The sequence below is a fragment of the Gavia stellata genome, chromosome 3, assembly GCF_030936135.1.
Source record: "Gavia stellata isolate bGavSte3 chromosome 3, bGavSte3.hap2, whole genome shotgun sequence".
NCBI classification, from domain to species: domain Eukaryota; kingdom Metazoa; phylum Chordata; class Aves; order Gaviiformes; family Gaviidae; genus Gavia; species Gavia stellata.
In genome coordinates, this window is record NC_082596.1 from 93,156,353 (window position 1) to 93,174,527 (window position 18,175).

The 18,175-nt window shown below is 39.0% G+C and overlaps 1 protein-coding gene across 1 annotated transcript; it reads left to right on the forward strand.

Moving 5' to 3' along the window:
• Positions 1 to 631: 631 nt before the first annotated feature.
• Positions 632 to 18,070, forward strand: BPHL (biphenyl hydrolase like). Its single transcript, XM_059815768.1, has 7 exons — positions 632 to 732; positions 3,859 to 3,962; positions 6,529 to 6,695; positions 10,690 to 10,843; positions 13,185 to 13,316; positions 15,358 to 15,481; positions 17,982 to 18,070. Exons 1-7 carry the CDS (start codon positions 632 to 634, stop codon positions 18,067 to 18,069), a joined length of 870 nt encoding a protein of 289 aa, XP_059671751.1. The 3' UTR covers position 18,070.
• Positions 18,071 to 18,175: the final 105 nt, after the last annotated feature.

Here is an 18,175-nt window from a genome sequence, read left to right on the forward strand (position 1 = left end):
AAAGTGACTCGGGAGGAGAGACCGACGACACCGACCTCCCGCCCCACAGCTCCCTCACCCAGCGCGGGACCAGCCCGCCCTCACGCGCGGCTCCCGCCGCGGGGTGACCGTTTACACCCGCCGGGGGGCGGGGCGCCAAAGCTAAGACGCCAAACCCTCCCCTCAGCAACGGCCACTGGCACGCCGCCCTGCCCTGAGTGACACCGGCGTCCGCCAATCAGAGCGCGGGCAGCAGCCGGGCGGTACCGCCTCTCGCCCTCCCTCACGCCCCAGAGATGGTGCGGGGGCCCCTGAGCGCGAAGGGTCCCCGGGGTCCCTCCTGCCTCCCGGGGAACGGGCTCCAGCGCCCGGAGGGTGGCCAATGCGCCCAGTGCCCCGCTGGCTGCCCTCAATCCCTCGGCACTCCCTCAGCGGGGCGACCGTAGTGCCCAGCGCAGTCCGTTGATGGTCACCTCCGTGCCCGCTGAGGCCGCGGCCTCCGCGCACCGCCACGGCCCGGAGCTGACAGGGCAGGGCGGCAGCCCGCCCCGCCGGGGAGGGGAGGGGAGGAGAGAGGAAGGAAGGCGGGGCGGCTGTCCCGCCTCCCCTCCTCTCTCCTCCCCTCCCCGGCGGGGCGGCTTCGGTGGGCAAAATGGCTCGGTGGAGCGCGGGCCGGGCCCTGCGGGCGCTGCTGCTGCAGCTGCCCGCCCGGGCCGCGCCGCTCACGCCCCGGGGACCGGCCGCCTCCTACGGGTAAAAACCACACCCGCTTCCTTGCCCCCTTCCCCTCGTCCCTCCCTTCCGCCCGGGGCTTGCGGAAGGTTACATTCGACAGGCCCGTGTGGGTGTCACCGGCGGGGCGGGGGGAGTGAACAAGGTGTTTTAGCAGAGTGGGTGTACACTAGATTTGGGGGGGGACAAGGTGGGGTCTCTGGTAGTAGAGGTGCGTGCTTCTGCGGTTACGCGGGGAGGTTCGTCTCGCTGGGGAGGGAAGAGCTCTTTCCTTAGCTGCTTTCCCTGTGCTGCAAGGAGCTGCGGAAGCAAGGCTCCACAGCCGCTTCTCGTCAGCGTCTGCCACCCTCCCCGCTGCGAGTCCATTTTCCCCCTGCAAGGCAGGAGTGCTGCAGACCGCCCTGCTTCTCTGCCACCTGCTCATAAGGTGTTTCCTGGAGGTCGCCTAGGTTGCAAAGAGAATACATATATGTTATATATATAAAATACTGCTTATTCTGCAAATCCTACTAAGGAAAACAGACATAATACCATTATTTTTTTTCCTCCGCACAAAGACTAGGTTGTATTGTAGCACAGCTGGAGCGGAAAGATAGTTCCTAGATTAAGCTCACCGCTACAGAGTATGAGGTGAAGTGTGGCCTCCAGCAAGGCACAGTACAAGACCTGCCTACTCTGCATCTGTACTGTCTTGGTAAACATAGGCAGTGTGTATCCAATGCTTCTCAAAGAGCTATAAACCTTAACATTATTAATTCAGTTACAAAATAGCGGAGGGTTTTTTTGTTTTGTTTTAACATAGTTTCTGATTATGCCAACCAATGGAAAATGCAGTCTTTATAAAAACTTGACAGAAGTGAAGTCATCATGCTGACAAGCATACTGAAGTGATTTCAGACTCACAGAAACTTGGTGTGGTGAAGACCAAATCTGTCTTAGGTATAGCCAGTTCCAGTACAGTTTCTCATGACATTAAAAAACCCAACTAATTTATTCTTAGTCCAGAAAGCACTGAAAATACTCTCTTGTGAAACTACTGGATTTCATTGGACTTTACACTGAGGCACAATGCAAGAATAGAGAAGCATCACAAACTCAGCAAAATTCTGGAGCCCCTGATGTTAATAATTAACCCTAAAAAAAATGTAGAACTGTGTAAAAAAAATCTAGCATCTGAATCAGGAAAGCAGAGTATACATCCCTTGTCTATTAAAACTACATGTTGGTAGCTTTTTTTTTTAAAAAGGTAACAAGATGGTGATTATTTCTGTTTTGTTAGGAACTGGAAATGTTTTTGGCAATTATTAATCAGAAGCAAAAAAAAAAATCACATATTTCTATAGAATTTAATGAAAGCAAGGTGCTTATTGCTGTGGTGAGAACTATGATAAGATAACCTATTGAAATGAATGACAAACCGAAAGATGGTATATCAAGAAAAAAATTTAAAAAATTTTCTTTTATAAATAGAAAAAAGCAAAAGTCAGGTACTCAAAACGGGAATAAGAAGGCCATCCGAATGCTACATTCAGAATTCAAGTTGTGGAGTATATAGCCACATCAGGCGTGTTATACGGACTTAAAGGAGGTTTAACATTACAGTCAAACTAATCACTTGAATCACATTTGCGTAACAATTCAGCAAAACTCACTGAAGATACAATGACACAATGAGTTTCTCTGAGGTTTATTCTTGCCAGAGATCTGCGTTTGCACTCCAGTTCTCAAACTGGATCTGCACAGATAGAAAGAGCTGATCCTATTCTGCACAGTCACAGCTTATATTTAGGCATATGGCATGATTGGTTACGTAGACCAAGATTTTATGCAAAATCCAAATGGCTTTGTGTTGAACAGGTTCTGTAGTTTAACTGCCACATATATTGGGAACCTGAGTTCGCAAGTTCATTTTCATTTTCCTTCTGAGAAGGGTTTAAGTTTGTGGCATTTTTTACCTTTAATCCCCTATTTTAAACTCTATACGGGTAGGACTATGATTATGTGCTGTAAGTAGTTCAGAATTTATACGTTAAAATTGAATTTTTAATAAGTTGCACAGTGCATATAATGGAAGAGATCATTGTTACATATAAGACTGGAAAACAGCATTTCTGTATCGGTGTGAAATTCACATTGATTGAAATTCATAGGGCAGTAATATTTAATCTAAGTAAACCAAGAAGAGCAGGGAATGAGGCTTAACCATTAGGCAACCAAATGGCAACATTTTTATCATATTACTACCCTTAAATAAAATTATTTAGGTTGTTGAAAAGATGTCTTACAACCATTAGGGCACATATTTACTTGGGAGAACAGCTGCGGTGGTTTATACTGTCAAGAAGATACCGTCAATCTATGCTATTTCTGCTTTCTTGCTAGGTGTTTGTATCTAGACACGGTATCTCAGGTTACCTGTTTGCATTTACACATATGTCTTGCTTTGTACTGAAGGTTAATGTAGGGGTTTAAGAGTCGGGGTTGAGAGGTGGCCTATGCAGTCGGATTCTGTGATACTTCTTTAGTGGGGGGGGTTTCTTGGTCATGTGGTATTTTCCAATTAAGCATTATCTCATGCTGAGATTACACTGACAGATAAATTATTATCACATTCTTCTTCTCCACCCTCATCTCAGTGCAAGGTGGTTTTCATTGTAGACCCTCTGGTTCATGAGGAAACGTAACAATAGATTGTGGTTTCTTTGGCAGATGGAGAGGCTCAATTTAGTAATTACAAGGTGAACACCAGCCTTTTCAAAAGTTATGCTGTGACAGAATGAGGTTTCTCCTCTCTAATATAATTTCTTCCAATACGTTTCTGCAGCCATGTAAAGCTGCTTTTATAGTCCCCTTGTTGCACAGTCAAGACTGTTTTTTTCTCCCTTTTAACTGAAGTCGTTTAACTACATTTGTGAAACCTAAGTACAAACGTTACATAGTGGTCACAACTGAATACTTCTCCACTCCTTACAAGGTTTTATTTAGTCTTCTCTGCACCCATGAAAGGCAAGTGACCCATTTAAATCTCACTGTATTGTCATTAGTATCTAGAAAAAGTAATTATTCTGTATTCCTTGAACAACCATGTAGTAATGAGAATTAACTGTCTGAATGTTTCCCTTTTCTCTCCCCTTCCCCCATCCCTAGTACTTCAATAATATCTGCCAAAATCCAAGTGAATGGAGTCCACCTGCATTATCAGCAGACAGGAGAAGGAAGCCATGCAGTTCTTCTACTTCCCGGAATGCTAGGTCTGGAGATTTTATCTTACCTTTGTAGAGCAACCACCTCTTTCACCATCCGATCTCAAGCTAGAATGCACGAAACTATTTTGTAATATGTTCAACACCTGATTATGGAGCATTGTCATTAAAAAAATTGCTACACATACAACAGATAGGAAAAGGCAGAGTTATTGCAATCACTTAACAGTTTTTAAAGATTTTGTTTATCTCACCAGGCACCTTTTATACAATGACTTGACTTGTGTAATAGTCACTCACGGTTTTGGATTTAACTGTGCAAAGGGGGTGTCCAGCACAGGTGGCAAATAGCTACACGAGGTGCAAAATAACACGGGGGAAAAAAATCAGGTCAGCTATATTTGTTACACAGACTGAATTATGCATTCCTTTTTAGAAACTAGGTGCATTCCAATTGAATTAATAGTCATAATGCAGCACTTGCAGTTTATTATCATAGTGAAAAAGGCACAGTTGAGACTTGCTTTTTGCTTAAAAAATGCATTTTCATGTTTTGGTTATTCAGGGTAACATCATTAAGATTCTCAATGGTTTTTTGAGACGGACAACAGGTTCTGCTAGCTAAGTGGTATCTGTCCATTGAGACCACTGCTTTTGATAACAACCTTTTAAAATTAACAGAGGCTATTTTTCCTGGGTTCTTGCAGTTCTAAAGAACCAGTCAGACTTACTAGCAGTTCATGGCAGGCTGTTAGCAAGACCATTACTGTGCTCAGAGTTGGGCTCGTGCTTAACTGAATTGCTGGATCAAGATGATAGAATGTCAAGAACTGAAGAGCAGGAATCATTTCCTCTTCTTGGCAGCAACATTTTCGAGTCTTTGTGAAGTGGTTCTTTCTTTCAAAGAATTCTCAAGGGGAGGGTGGAAAAATGCTAGGGGTGCTTTAGTATGTCATATGTTTTACTCTATTCATTTTAAACAGCTTTTTAAACTAGTAATCTTGGTGCCAATGCTAACTTTCTACATAGAAATAATGTATTTCTTCAGTTGTGGGTAATATTATTATTATTGCTATTGTACATTGCTATTGTTCAGTTAGCATTATTACAAACAGTAATAGGCTTAGTATCTTTACCAATATTAAGTTTATGGTTTAAGATTTTTGGGCAACATGTCAGGGTGAGTTTTACATTCTGACTGTCACATACTTCTTCCCTTTGTACTGATGCTGTTTTCAATATTATTGTACACTACTTAAGAGTATTAACAGACTAATAAGTGTGTTGTGGCAACCAGATAAGTGTTTTTAGCTCAATAGAATTAATTAGTCTCTAGACTATTTGTAAACTACATTAAAACAGAAGTGATGTTTCTCCTTCTAATTAGAAAAGTACTGAGAAAACACAGCATTCAGATACGCTTTCAGCCTTGTGGATTTTTTTTTAAGTTACAAAAAATATAGTATAACAAGCATATGCATGATAGTGCAGAGATTCATACAAAGCCTATGTAAGAATACATGATTAATATTAATCAGGTTGCGTTGGTATTTTTCAAACAACCTGTTATTTTTCTTCTAACTCTAGCTATTAATTGGTGTTGCACAAGAGAAGAGATCATGTCAGGCTGTAGTCAGCTCATCATGGCATGCTATATACAGCCTCTTTTATCATTTAGACCAGTTGATGGTATAGGAGGAGGTATGTGAGTACATATTTCTCCAAGTAAACAGAAAGAAATTTTAAATGCCCTTAAATGGCCTTTTTAATGTAATGATGGATAGCCAATTTGATATTTGATTTACATAATTTGAAAATATTAGATCTGAACCGGTGTTAATCAAGTAGCATGTGATACTGTTACCATATGCAAATAAGAAGTAAACTGCAGTCTTACCTTCATGCTAGTGTTCATTGATAGCTTAGTGCAATAGACTAGAGTAATTAGTTTTTTAATCCTTTGAAGATCTGAGCCATCAAGAAAAGAAACTGTTCTGCATCAGAAAAATGGCTGTATTTGACTTATTTTGGTAACATAGATATTAGAAAAGTCAAAAGTTACAGTTCCGTGCTCCTGTGTCACCACAGTCTTCTCAGGCAATGAAGTATTTAAAGCTCAGCTTTAAGCACCAATTTTCTCACAGAAGTGTTTTATCCAATAAGAACAACTGTCTCACACAGCGCTTTTCACCTGCAAATTTGTAGCTAGAGTCAGTATATTCCTCCCCTTTCAGTTTCACCTGTGCTGTCCAGATAAACAGCAATGACCATGCTACTGCTTTAAATCTGTTAAAGATAAATCCCTACCCAGGTAACTCAGTTTAAGATTCTGTGTTAAAGCATCTGTGTAGAGCACAGTTTTTGATAAGCTGACATACCTACCAGAAATTGTTTGCTCTGAGCATACTGCAGGTCGTTCTAAAGATTTTTATTGCGCTACTTCCTGTTTGAGAGTTGCAATGGTCAGTTACAATTAGAGGTAAAGTGTACCTCAGTTGATGGATAATCTCTTTTTTAGAATTAAGATACAAGTTTCCCCAAGTTTCCATTTAGAGTATGCATACTATGTATGTATTATGGTGGTTTCTATAATTAAAAAATGATGATGTTTCAGGGAGTGGTCAAACTGATTTTGGACCACAGCTTAAGTCTATGAATAAGCAACTTTTCACAATTGTTGCTTGGGATCCTCGGGGATATGGACAGTCCATTCCTCCATCTCGAGACTTTCCTCCAGATTTCTTTGAGAGGGATGCGAAAGATGCTGTGGATCTTATGCAGGTAAATCTATTCTGAGATTTTGTTGGGTTTTGTATATATGTTTAAAAGTTGTTTTCCTTAAATTTTGAAAAGGAGGAAGAGTACTGTTAAGCAGGATGTTTCCAGCAGACAGCAAGTTATACAAAAAAGCATACAAAGGAAGGCTTAAAACTGGGCAGATGCACACCATTCTGGAAAATATTTTCTTCTTCCATCTCTTCTGCAACATACACAGAGGTTCAGCAGTGGGAATTAATTATAAAGCAATGTGTTTTTACTCCAAGACCCTGCCCTAAGAGGTTTGCAGCCAAGAACCCTGTAAGTTTAGGTAAAGTGTATATAAAAACCAAAGTCTATGCTAAGTGATTTAGCTGAAGGGATTACAGTAGTGAAAAGCTCTTAGAAATTTTTTCTAGCTAATAGAATCTTGGCATTTTGCCTTGAGCAGCCCATTTCAAGAAACATTTAATTCTAAAAATTAACTTGATGCTTTGCATGTTACAGCATGTTACTGAAATATTTTTTGTGGGAATCGAACGGTTCCTGTGATCACACCAGATCTTAATAACTAATACAGCTACTGTGATTGTAAAGAATATGACCTAACCCTGTTATTACTTCTCCATCTTGCAGAATTTTTTATTTCAAATCTGTGTCTCTGTGTTCCTCTTTTGTTCCATCCTATAAGTGCTAACACTATTTTCTGGTTTACTTTTAACTAATATTTTGGCTTTGTTATGTTAAGCTATACAGTCTCTTTGGCCATGTTAAGAAAGTTGGCAGAGCATTAAAATTCCAAAAATATGAGACAAGATTCAGACAGTCAATCCAACTGTATTTCTGTAATAAGCAGTAACCTTGCAGAAACCCATCTAAAACTGGAAATGCAGCCTTCCTGGAGCATTCTGCATGGCGAAACAAAATAAGCCTGACAGCAGAATCAGGATTAAGACACAGTTTTGCCCTCTAACCATAAAAGCAATCTCTCTGCACTGTAAATCACTGATTTCTTTTGCTACGCTAACAAAGAAAGTAAAGATGCTACCATGGATAGGTGACAAACTTTCAGTCTAAGTGGTTGTAACCCCCTTTCTGCCTCTGTCCAAATACTAATAAATGCAAAATGGAAAACAGAGCTGCCCCAAAAAGAATGTAAACATGTAGTGTCCAGTCAAACAGGACAGCAGCCTACCAATCTCTAAAGCTGCCAAAACAAATGAGATGTAGCATCCTGTTTTTTTAAAGATGTTTAACGATGTAAGCATATAATAACTAATTATTAAAATCTTCCCAAGCATGGTAACTTGCATAACATATAAAGGTTAGCACAATCCCCAAGAATCATCCCAACTAGGATTTCCAGTATAAAACAAAGTCATAACTCCTGCAGAGGACTTTATATTGTATATGGTTTGCCTACACTCAGCTGGAAAACCCATCCGTATAGGTGAGCCTTCAGAATCTTTATTCTAGGCTCCTTCAGATTCTAGTGTCTCTGCTGGAGCTGTGAGTGCTGCAAGGTTTCTGTCAAATAACAAAAGCTGAAATTCTGCGGAGTATTTAGCACCTTGATGCAGATGACACTGCTCTGTATCACCATATGTGTTCTGTGAAGGAGTTTGCTTGAAATAAAAGGAGTATGATGCAAATAAGTCCACTTTGCTGCACTCCATCCCAATGTCTAACAACAGCAAAGGCCAACAGCATTAAAATGATCATGGCAATAATTGGTGTTGATATTTAAGAGATTCTTACTCTTCAGAGCTACTGTCCTAGTGAAAGGATGGGCTTGGGCTTCTCCAAGATTTTGTAGATCAATTGCAGCCCTTACTTGTGGTGTACTCCCTGTGATCCAATGAAAGCATACGGTACAGAGTACTGTTGGATTGCAACTCACTGTTGTAAGTTATTTCTGTCACAGCATACGTGATCATTTGATTGCATTTCACAAAGGCCTGGATGCAGGAGGCGATTTCAAAAGAGATTTTGTTCGCTAGAGGGTAAGGCCAACACAAAATCACCCACAGAATTGAGGAGGTGCAACCAGCTCTCGGATTATTGCCAATGTTAGATAGAGGCCTGCACTGTAAGTAGTTCAAGATTAAAGCAAGCACACATGCATATCATATCCAACACATCTGTTATATTACATTGTTTTTTGGAAGGCTGCAAAGAATAAATTAAATTCCTCCTGCTGCAAAGGCATCCTGAGACAACCCAAAGAATGCATCAAATTAATGGCTAGTAAACAAGAGAAATACTGGAGGCACATAGATCTCATTTGAAGCATTGGCAAATAACCTGGCATGAAGAATAAAAATTTTAATCAGCTATTTAATCAACTTTGAGATCCGTAATTTGCTGCTGGTGGTAGGAGAACAGCAGCAGCAACAGCAAAAACTTAAGCTTTACAAGCACTGCTGCCAACTCCTGGAACTTGCCAAGACACCAGTAAGCCTTCAGCAGCACGATACTGACAGCTGGTCACAGATAATTACTTTTTCATCAGCCCAGGGCCAACTTGTGATCGGCTGCTAAAATTCAAGGTTCTCTTTTCTTGCTGTCAGCTCTTACTTTACATGTCCTTTTCTTTCCCCTACTTTATTTCTTTTCTGTTTAGCAATTATAGCTTAGCAGAGTGAGATCTAATGTTAGGCAACATTACAGTGAGCCTAATACCAAGGAAGAAGCCAAAACCAGAAAAGCCTGATAGTGATAGAAGTTTGCTAGGTATCGAGTTGACTGATAAAGTTATGCCTCACTTGAGCACTGAGTTTACAAGCAGGATAGAAACTGCTTTTTCTCTCTCTCTGTAGTTGTTTCTCTCATTGCCTGCATTTTCTCTTTCTTCTATCCGAAGAAAGCAGGCCTGGACTTCCAACCACAAAACACCAAGCACTAAAAACAACTCATTCAACTAACTTGCTCTTTTTCCTCCAAAAGTACAATATCTTCCTTAATCACGTCTAAAAGTCTGTAATTTCTGGGGAGGAAAAAAACAAACGAAACCAAAAAAAACCCTTTGAAACCTTTATGTTTGCGAAAGAGTTCACAAACTGAAGCTTCTGTATGCAAAACTGCAAATACTGCTTAACCATTGAATATCATCCGTGTGCAATCTTCAGATGCATTTGCTCCTGAGTGCCTTTACCTTTCCCACCCTTTGCCCACTGAACATCACACACACAAAATCCTCTCTCCTGTCCCTGCCGGTACCTCCTACCACAAATTGTGGTATATGAGGAAACAAGAGTTTCAAATTCTAGTGGAAAGCATTGTACAAGTCAGAATGAATTAAGGTCTTGGTTGTCATATTTTTTGCCCTTCCTTTTCAAGAAGGAGGAATTTCATTACTAATGTTTTGAATTGCAATTGACCATGAAGTAACATTTAAAATGTACACTTAAAAGCTTCAGAAAATGTGAATTAGGCACTAAAATTTGATACAATACTGTAGCAAATACTTTAAGCATTTTTTGATTGTTACAGAGCAGAAATTTTTTTTTTTTTAGATCAGCTAGCATCAGTAAATTAGATCACTGTGTTCCATTTTTCAAGTCTTAAACTTTTTCTTAAGTTCACCTTGGTCTTGGATTACCTACCATCTCACACTGTGATAGTCTTTGCCAACTTTATACCAAGAGAATCCACAGATTTTTCATACCATCAGGCTCTCTGAAAAGGTCTTTATTCTCCATTGTAAATAAACATGTCTTAATTTAAGAGGGCTTTTTTTTAAATGCAGCAAGAATCTAATATGACTGCTGCCTGTTTTATTAAATAGTTGTAGAAAATTGGAAAAGCAGGTATAATTTCTTGTTTTCTAAATATTTAACGTTTTCTTAAGTATTTTTATGTATAGCAGGAAAATTATATTTTCTAAGTATGAAAGCTAACTATAGTTCAATTGTGTAGTGTTGTGTCTAAATCTGTACAGTTAGTTTTCAAGACATATTTGATATTTGCTTGTAAAACCAGCTGATGATTTGCATATAACTTTCTTATACAAATCAAGGCACTGAAATTTAAGAAGTTCTCTTTGCTGGGGTGGAGTGATGGTGGAATTACAGCACTCATTGCAGCTGCAAAGTATCCAACTCTTATCCACAAGTTGGTTGTCTGGGGAGCAAATGCCAGCGTTACTCAAGAGGATGTGAGAATTTATAATGGTATGTACAAACTTAATATTGTATCCTAAAAGAATTATTTTCATTTCTTCTTGACCCAAGAATCTTAGTCATGTAACAGCTAAGTGGAGACAGAGTTGAGGACACAACAAACCTAAAGGAACAGGACACAAAATTCACCAAGTTGCTAAGTAGAGGGATAGATTAAAGTCATAGTGAGAAACTCCGTAACAATTACTGTAGGGGTAATATAATAGAATTTTTAACAAGTCCTTACCAACTTACACTGCTGAAAAGCATAAGTTCTAATAGCTTATCAGTAGTTTTCAGAAAGTCAAATTTTTGTTGCTGTAACAAATTTCTAAAAATAAATTCCAAATAATACTATTGACCCCAGGCTTGATTTCTTTTCTCATGTCTTGCACAACTTTTAAACGAGGTCCACAGAAAATCACTGGGCTAGCACATAACAGCTTTTGCCTCTAGAGCCTGTATAATACATAGACAGTAAGAAAACAAGCTCATAACTTACCATTTGAGTTCAGGAAGCAAATCAATCATTCAAGTAAGTATCCCAGGATGCCTTCCTAATTTGCATTCCTTTAAAGTTAATTATTGTGGTTACAAAACCTTTGCAAAGTAAAGAAACATGGGATTTCTGATCTTTATTCCACTCATGTGAAATAGAATCTAATCATTTGTCACTCTAAAGGAAAATAGCAAAAACTGCTAGTGAACTCAGAAAGGGACCGTATTTCCTTTTGAAATTAGAAATTAAAAGAGTTAACCATACAGGCTCTCAACAAATGTAAGCCAGTATAGTATCATTTTAGTGACTGGAGTTTGATTTATACCAGCTGTGAAATCTGACTGTCTGGCTTCAGCTAAATTACAAGTGTATGTATTGCACATGTGTACTTACCTCTCTATACTAAAGCACTTTCATTGGTAGTAGTGGTAATTTTTTTTGGTTCAGTAAGCGAAATGCTTTTTAGCTCTATAAAAGTGCTGCCTTATTTCTTTACATGCTTTTATATTTATGAAGTTCTTGTTATATAATTATGAAATGCATGTTAGTTAGTATCAGCTAACAGGCTAAAACGTAAAAAACAGTCTTACTTTACGTGGAGCGCCCACAGCAATGCCGAATTTTGGGCTCTTCGTGGGCTGGTGCGTTCAACATCTCTCTCTGGGTGATAGAGCTCAGAGAACAGCAGCACAAGCCTTCTACAACTGGCCCATCAGTGCATCTCAGCTGCAATGGAGGGTTTGGTATGAGAGAAAGGTGTTTATTTGGTATCTATGACCTTTCAACATTGGCTTTTTTCCCCTCTCTCTTCTTAAATTAAGGCCAGCGGCAAGGACAAAACTGTAGATTGGATAAGGGAAACAGCTGTTCAGTAACAGCTAGCTTGGGGTGAGCAAACTCATTTCCAATCAGATGTTGTTATAAAGCACTTTCAGTCACTACTGCCTTGCTCATTTGGCTGGACAGGTTCTGTCTGTTAATTAACACCATGCTCCTTTCTTCCCTTAATTCCCATTTGAAACCAATTAAAAGCTTTAATAGTGGCATGTATTGCTGTTTGATGATTCAGTACTTTTCAGGTCTCTTTCAGGTTCTCTGCTATGCCAACATTGTTTTGGGCTTTGTCAATAGAAAGCTGTACAGCTGAAATACAGTTTAGTGAAAGTCACCTTTGTGGGTATCTGGTTTGTGAACAGTACTGAAAATTTTAGGGGAAAAATAAGTAAATCTGGCAAATAAATAACTAGAATGTCAGATTATTTGTACAGCTTTAGCCAGCCTGCCATGAGTCACAGGGCTCTACTAAGTAGAGTTGCTTGTTTTTCTGTAAGACTATGGCAAATGTACCATGATGTCAGCCTGCTGGAATGCCTTAGTAAGAGCTTCCTTCCTCTGAATACTGGTAGGAGCCATGGAAGAACTTCCATCCATGAGCCAAAGCAAAAGGCTGAAGGATGTAAAAGAGAATTGCCAGCTCTGGCACACTGTTATAAAACAGTCCCCTTTTTATACACAAGGTACCTCATTGAGCTCCTCTTCTGCAAGCTCTCCAAAAGGAAACATCAGAAGTTTTAGGACTGGGTGCTTTGATTATTATTTTTTTTCTGTTCTTCCTTGTGACCATAATAACAAGATGGTCTTCTGCAACTCAGAAAGAGCCCAGCAGAGATCACAAAATTACCTTTTTTATATCCTTTCCACGCTAAATTGTATAAAACCATTCAGTGCAGTCTCAAGTTTGAAATACATATCTGCAGTCTAGTTTGAAAACTTACTCATATTAGGCATTGACAGTACTGGGTGATACCCTGTTGCTGGAAAGGACTTAATGTATTTCAATGTTATTTTATGTAGGCATCCGAGATGTTTCAAAATGGAGTGAAAAGGTCAAGAAACCACTGGAAGAGATGTACGGACATAAGTACTTTGCAAAAACCTGTGAGGCTTGGGTAGATGGAATATCTCGCTTTGCTGAAAAATCAGATGGTAAGGCTTTTACAATATTAAACTGAAGCAACTATGGTAGCAGACAGTTCTCGATTAAAAAAAAAAAATCTAACAGTAATCCTAGCAGCCAGTAAAGGAAGGACTCTGCATATGGCATTAAAAGCTGGGTCTGACTCACACTCATGAATAAAGCAATTACTTTGTAGATGGTTCACAGAACCAGCAAGGTACAGGAGGAAAACACATTTATGGGAAGCATTAGCTGATGAGTCCCTCCTCTTGTTCCGCCACAGAACTACATTATTAAATCATTGCTTTTGTGCAGACTGAACAGGAGGGATTCTGCTCAAGCTTTTTTCTCCTCTCCTCTCTCAGTGTCGAAGGATTACCTCTTGGTGACATTGTTAAGATATCCCAGAAGTGAGGAGTGTTCATTCTAGTTTCTGCAAACAGGAGCTGAAGCACTATTTCAAAACTAGTAGCATATAATGAGTTAAAAAAGAAGGAAGTTCAGATTTTGGGAGCTCAGAATTAACAAAACACATTTAAAAAACACTGTTGACACAGTTTAGGTGTTTAAAATCCAAAAAGAATAGTTAAACTAGACAACATAAGAATTGTTAAACTTTTATCTGTGAAGATTTCTGCAATTACTCTACATAGGCTTTTGCAACCAGGGATACAATGAATAATAACCTGCAGTTCTATTTTAATTCAGAGGAAAATTGCTTTTAATTTGGCAAATAGAAGAAAAGGGTTAATAAAACTCATCAGAGATAAAAGGAGGGCAGCAAACCCCCTCTTGGTCAAAAACAACTCAAGCTCTTTTTCAGAAATAAGATTATTCACCCTAAATGGGACAGCTTTTAGTGTGAAGAGCTGTAAGAAATTAATTTTTAGAAGGTGCCAACACTTAATGAAACTGAATAAGCTGCACAAAGCTGCAAAATTCAAGATTCTTCTTGCTGTTCTGTGTTATTGGAGTAAATATAATCTAGTGGTTATAGTGCAAAACAATTTTAGGAGCTGGAAACTAGGAAATAATAGTTTGACTGCCAACTATGTCCTTAGGTAAATAGCTTAAATTTACTCATTACTTGTTCTGAAAAACAGTCAACATTTGTGCAGGTGTTTGAGGACCATGGGTAAAATGTTATAAATGAAAATATTTAACTGGTAGAACCGCAAACTAAGACTATATAAATAACCAAACAATTGGAAAAACTCTGTGAAACAGTGTATGACTTTAGAGCTAAGGTATGTGTGTTAACTGTACAGCTGTTGGTAGCTGCAAGGAGACAACTACAAATAGGACAAAGTTAGCTCAAAGATAAATGGAACATAAAACTCATCAAGTATATTTTGCCCACAGAATCTGTTGCGAGAGCATGGGAAGTTAGGCAAAGAGTTTGGAAAGTGGCTTACTAAGGGATGAGGAAAAAAGAAAGGGGGGAAAAATAGAAGTGTCTTTAAGGAAAAGCATTAAAATTACTTCTAGTGAGATTAAAGACTAGTAAACATAAAATTATTCTTAAGGTTCTGTAAGATGAATGGTCAGGGAGAATAACCTTTGAATAGTTCTAGTACAATTTGTATTAAATGGTTATTCATTGTGGACAGCAAAGGGTCAGGAAGGTAGAACAGGTATGAGTACAACCTAAGTCAACTTGTTAATAAAAGTAGCAAATCTTGTAACCTGACAACCAATGTAACAAAATGTAGCATAAACATGAAGGACACAAAACTCTAAGGCTGAAAAGAACAAAGCCAGGAAAGAGATGCATGCATTTACTTTGAACAGTCAAAGAGAGCCTGGAGGAAATGTGGGACAGAAGTACTTCATTTGCTCTATCTCTTTGTGCTAGTATCCATTAATGAAGCAAATTTCGGTGAAGTAACATTCTGGAGAAAGAAATGTTAATTAAAGTCCTGATTACTAGCTCTGTGGATTAGTTGCACACTATCCACAAGGAGAGACAATAGCTAAAACCCAGTAGAGTTCACAGTCCTTTACAGAAGCAGTTTCAATCTTTCATACTATTTTAAAATGAAATGTGACCTTCATTTATTTTCTCCCTAGGTAACATCTGCCAACAGTTGCTGCCAGATATTAAGTGTCCCACATTTATAATTCATGGTGAGAAAGACCCTTTGGTTCCACAAGCTCACGCAGAATACATTCATAAGCACATCAAAGGCTCTCGGTAAGTTATATGATGGAGTATTTATAAACCATTGTTGAAGAAACGAAGCAGTTCAAACCACAAGGTAAAAAAAAAAAAAAAAAGTATTTGGATAAGTTGTCTCTGCCACAGACAGAGCTATTCTAAACTTCCCTAGCAATTTACAATGCAAACAGTGTAGCTGGACCTTTCATGCAATATAAAAAGTATAATATTTTCATAAGCTCCTTCCTAAAGTCCTCCAAGAGAAACCAAGTAAGGTCCTTTTCGTCTTTCCACTTCACACACAGAACCATTCCCTAATATTTATCAAAACAAGCAAATTTCTTCTCTGTTTCCATTATGGCCATTACATTGCTTTTGCTGCGAGAGACCTCATTTCTGTCCCATTCAGTAGAGCAGTGAACTTTGATGCTATGATTGGAGGGAGATTCACAGTTATTAGAAAGAAGCACAGGATACCAAAGGTTGCTCTGCCTTGCTGAAGTGAACAACCTCAAAGATGTTGTTTTTCTAACTGTCCTGTGAATTTTCAGTGTGTTTTTAAGAAAAGCAGAATGAGAAAAAATTTACAACTATGCTGAGAGAGATTATTTTTTAAACAAGAAAAATCTCAGGGTACCATCTGCTTCATTTGAAAACTCCAGAAATGCTTCCTATAAAAAGCTGGGATTTCACCAGCTGAATTGTCTTCATAGATTTGCACACAAATTAAAGAGTTCTATTGCTGCTTAATAACAGACTGTGATGATTAACACTGGTGAAAATAATTAGGAGAACAAAACCTATTGTTATGAATGCAGAGTGTATGGAACTGTTTCACTGGTGTCATCTCTGTGAAAAATTGAGTGACGTATTTATCTCAAAGTCAGCCCTGCTGTTCATAGAAATACATTATGCAACAGGAAAGATAAGAACAAGAGACCTTCCTAAAAATCACATGCAGGTGTTTTATTCCATGTCTGCTATTTAGTTGCTCCCACATGCCCTGCTCAGAACACCTATCATCCTGTTAGGTTTCACTAAGCTCTAAAATGCTCCAGATGCTGACTAAGGCAAATCACAAAAACTAGACAAGGATCTGATAGCTTCTCTTTGGAAGACAAGCCAAGGAGGAAACAGTGTTAGAAGTTGCTATCCAATAAAATGTAAAGTGGTTCTTTGCATGTCTTCATGCTGAAGCACTCTCCTATATGTGTATTTATGAGAAAATAAATCAGACTAATGGTGTTCTCAGAAATTAATACTTAGGTACATGGCCTCCTTCTTCCCTTGTTGCACTGGAGATGACACGTTTCATTGTGAAGCAGAAAGAAAACCTTAAATTTAGCATCTTCTCAGTAACACATGCTTCTACCATCAGCTTTTCTTGCCTTGGTTTTTATCTAGCAGTAAGGTAGAAAAAGCTTTTGCTGGTTGTAATGCAGATACATTGCTTGTTTCTCACATGGTAAAAGAGCGTGCCATCATTCCGTATTTGCATGGTATGGCTAGAGTTAAGTAGACTGCAGTGGCTTAACAGCAGTAGCTAGTAGCATACACAGTGCTATAGGTTTGTGCATCTGTGTGCTGCTTGGTCTTTGAAGAAACAGGCTTAATGAAATTCAGATTTCAGTGATAGAAGAGTTGGGCATATTCACACGCTATTGCTCTTTTCCCCCGCCAAGAAAAAAATAGTACTTGTCACCAGAAAAAGAAGAAAGATCACACTTGCTGTATTGGGGCTTAGATGCCATGAAGGCAACATAGCAGAGTATCAGTCAAGATGGCTTTAGCTGTTGAAACTGCTTAGTATGTGGTAGGATAAAATAATTTAAAGACTTTCCCACCCCTGTATAAAGAAAAGTGTTAGGAGTGCATACCTGAGGTAAGGTTTTTCCCAGATAGAAAGCAATGACAAGTAGCATTTTAGGTTTGTCATGCTCATATCGCTATTACAAAGATTGAACTTTCTTCACAGATACTACTTCTAAGCTTTTTGTTATAGCTGAAGAAGTCCTGACTTCCCTTTTTACTTTAATGGATGAATGAAGTTAGTTTTGTATTGTCTTTTTGCAGAAAGACTAGGCAAAGTTTAAATGCTAAGTTTGGGTGGTGACAAGAAATCTACATTTCTTTAATGATCTCTTCAGTGTGTTCACTGCCCAGCAACCCCTGTTCTCTGAAAGAGGCGAAAGAGCTCAGGTACTTCACATACCTTTCAAAGATGCATCCTGCTCACATATGTTTTGGAATGTTGTCTTCTTTGCAGACCACCAGAAAGATTCCTAGAAACTGGGTCTAGGACACAAAAATTTGGTTTAAGCTGAGTTTATCCTCCCCAAAGTGGGGCATGTAGTATGCTTGTTGCTTCAGCTGTTGCTGTGGTTTGTTCTGAATGACATACATAGGGATAGCAGTTAAAACAAGAGTTACTTCAGTGCTGTACTTGGGTAACCAAGAGCAAGGAGAAGGCAACAAGTATTTTAATTACCTATACTCACAGAATAGAATATATTCAGTGTTTGATTTTTTCTTTAAGGTTGCTTCTGATGCCAGAAGGAAAGCATAATCTACACCTGCGTTTTTCAGAGGACTTCAACAGAGAAGTAGAACATTTCCTACACTGACTTAAACTGTAAAACAAGTTAGAGGTGTTTATCCTTGCCTTGTTTAGGAATTTTAGCTGGCTTTCCATTTTCATTCAAGTTACAGATAGGTTTGAGTCCTGTAAGA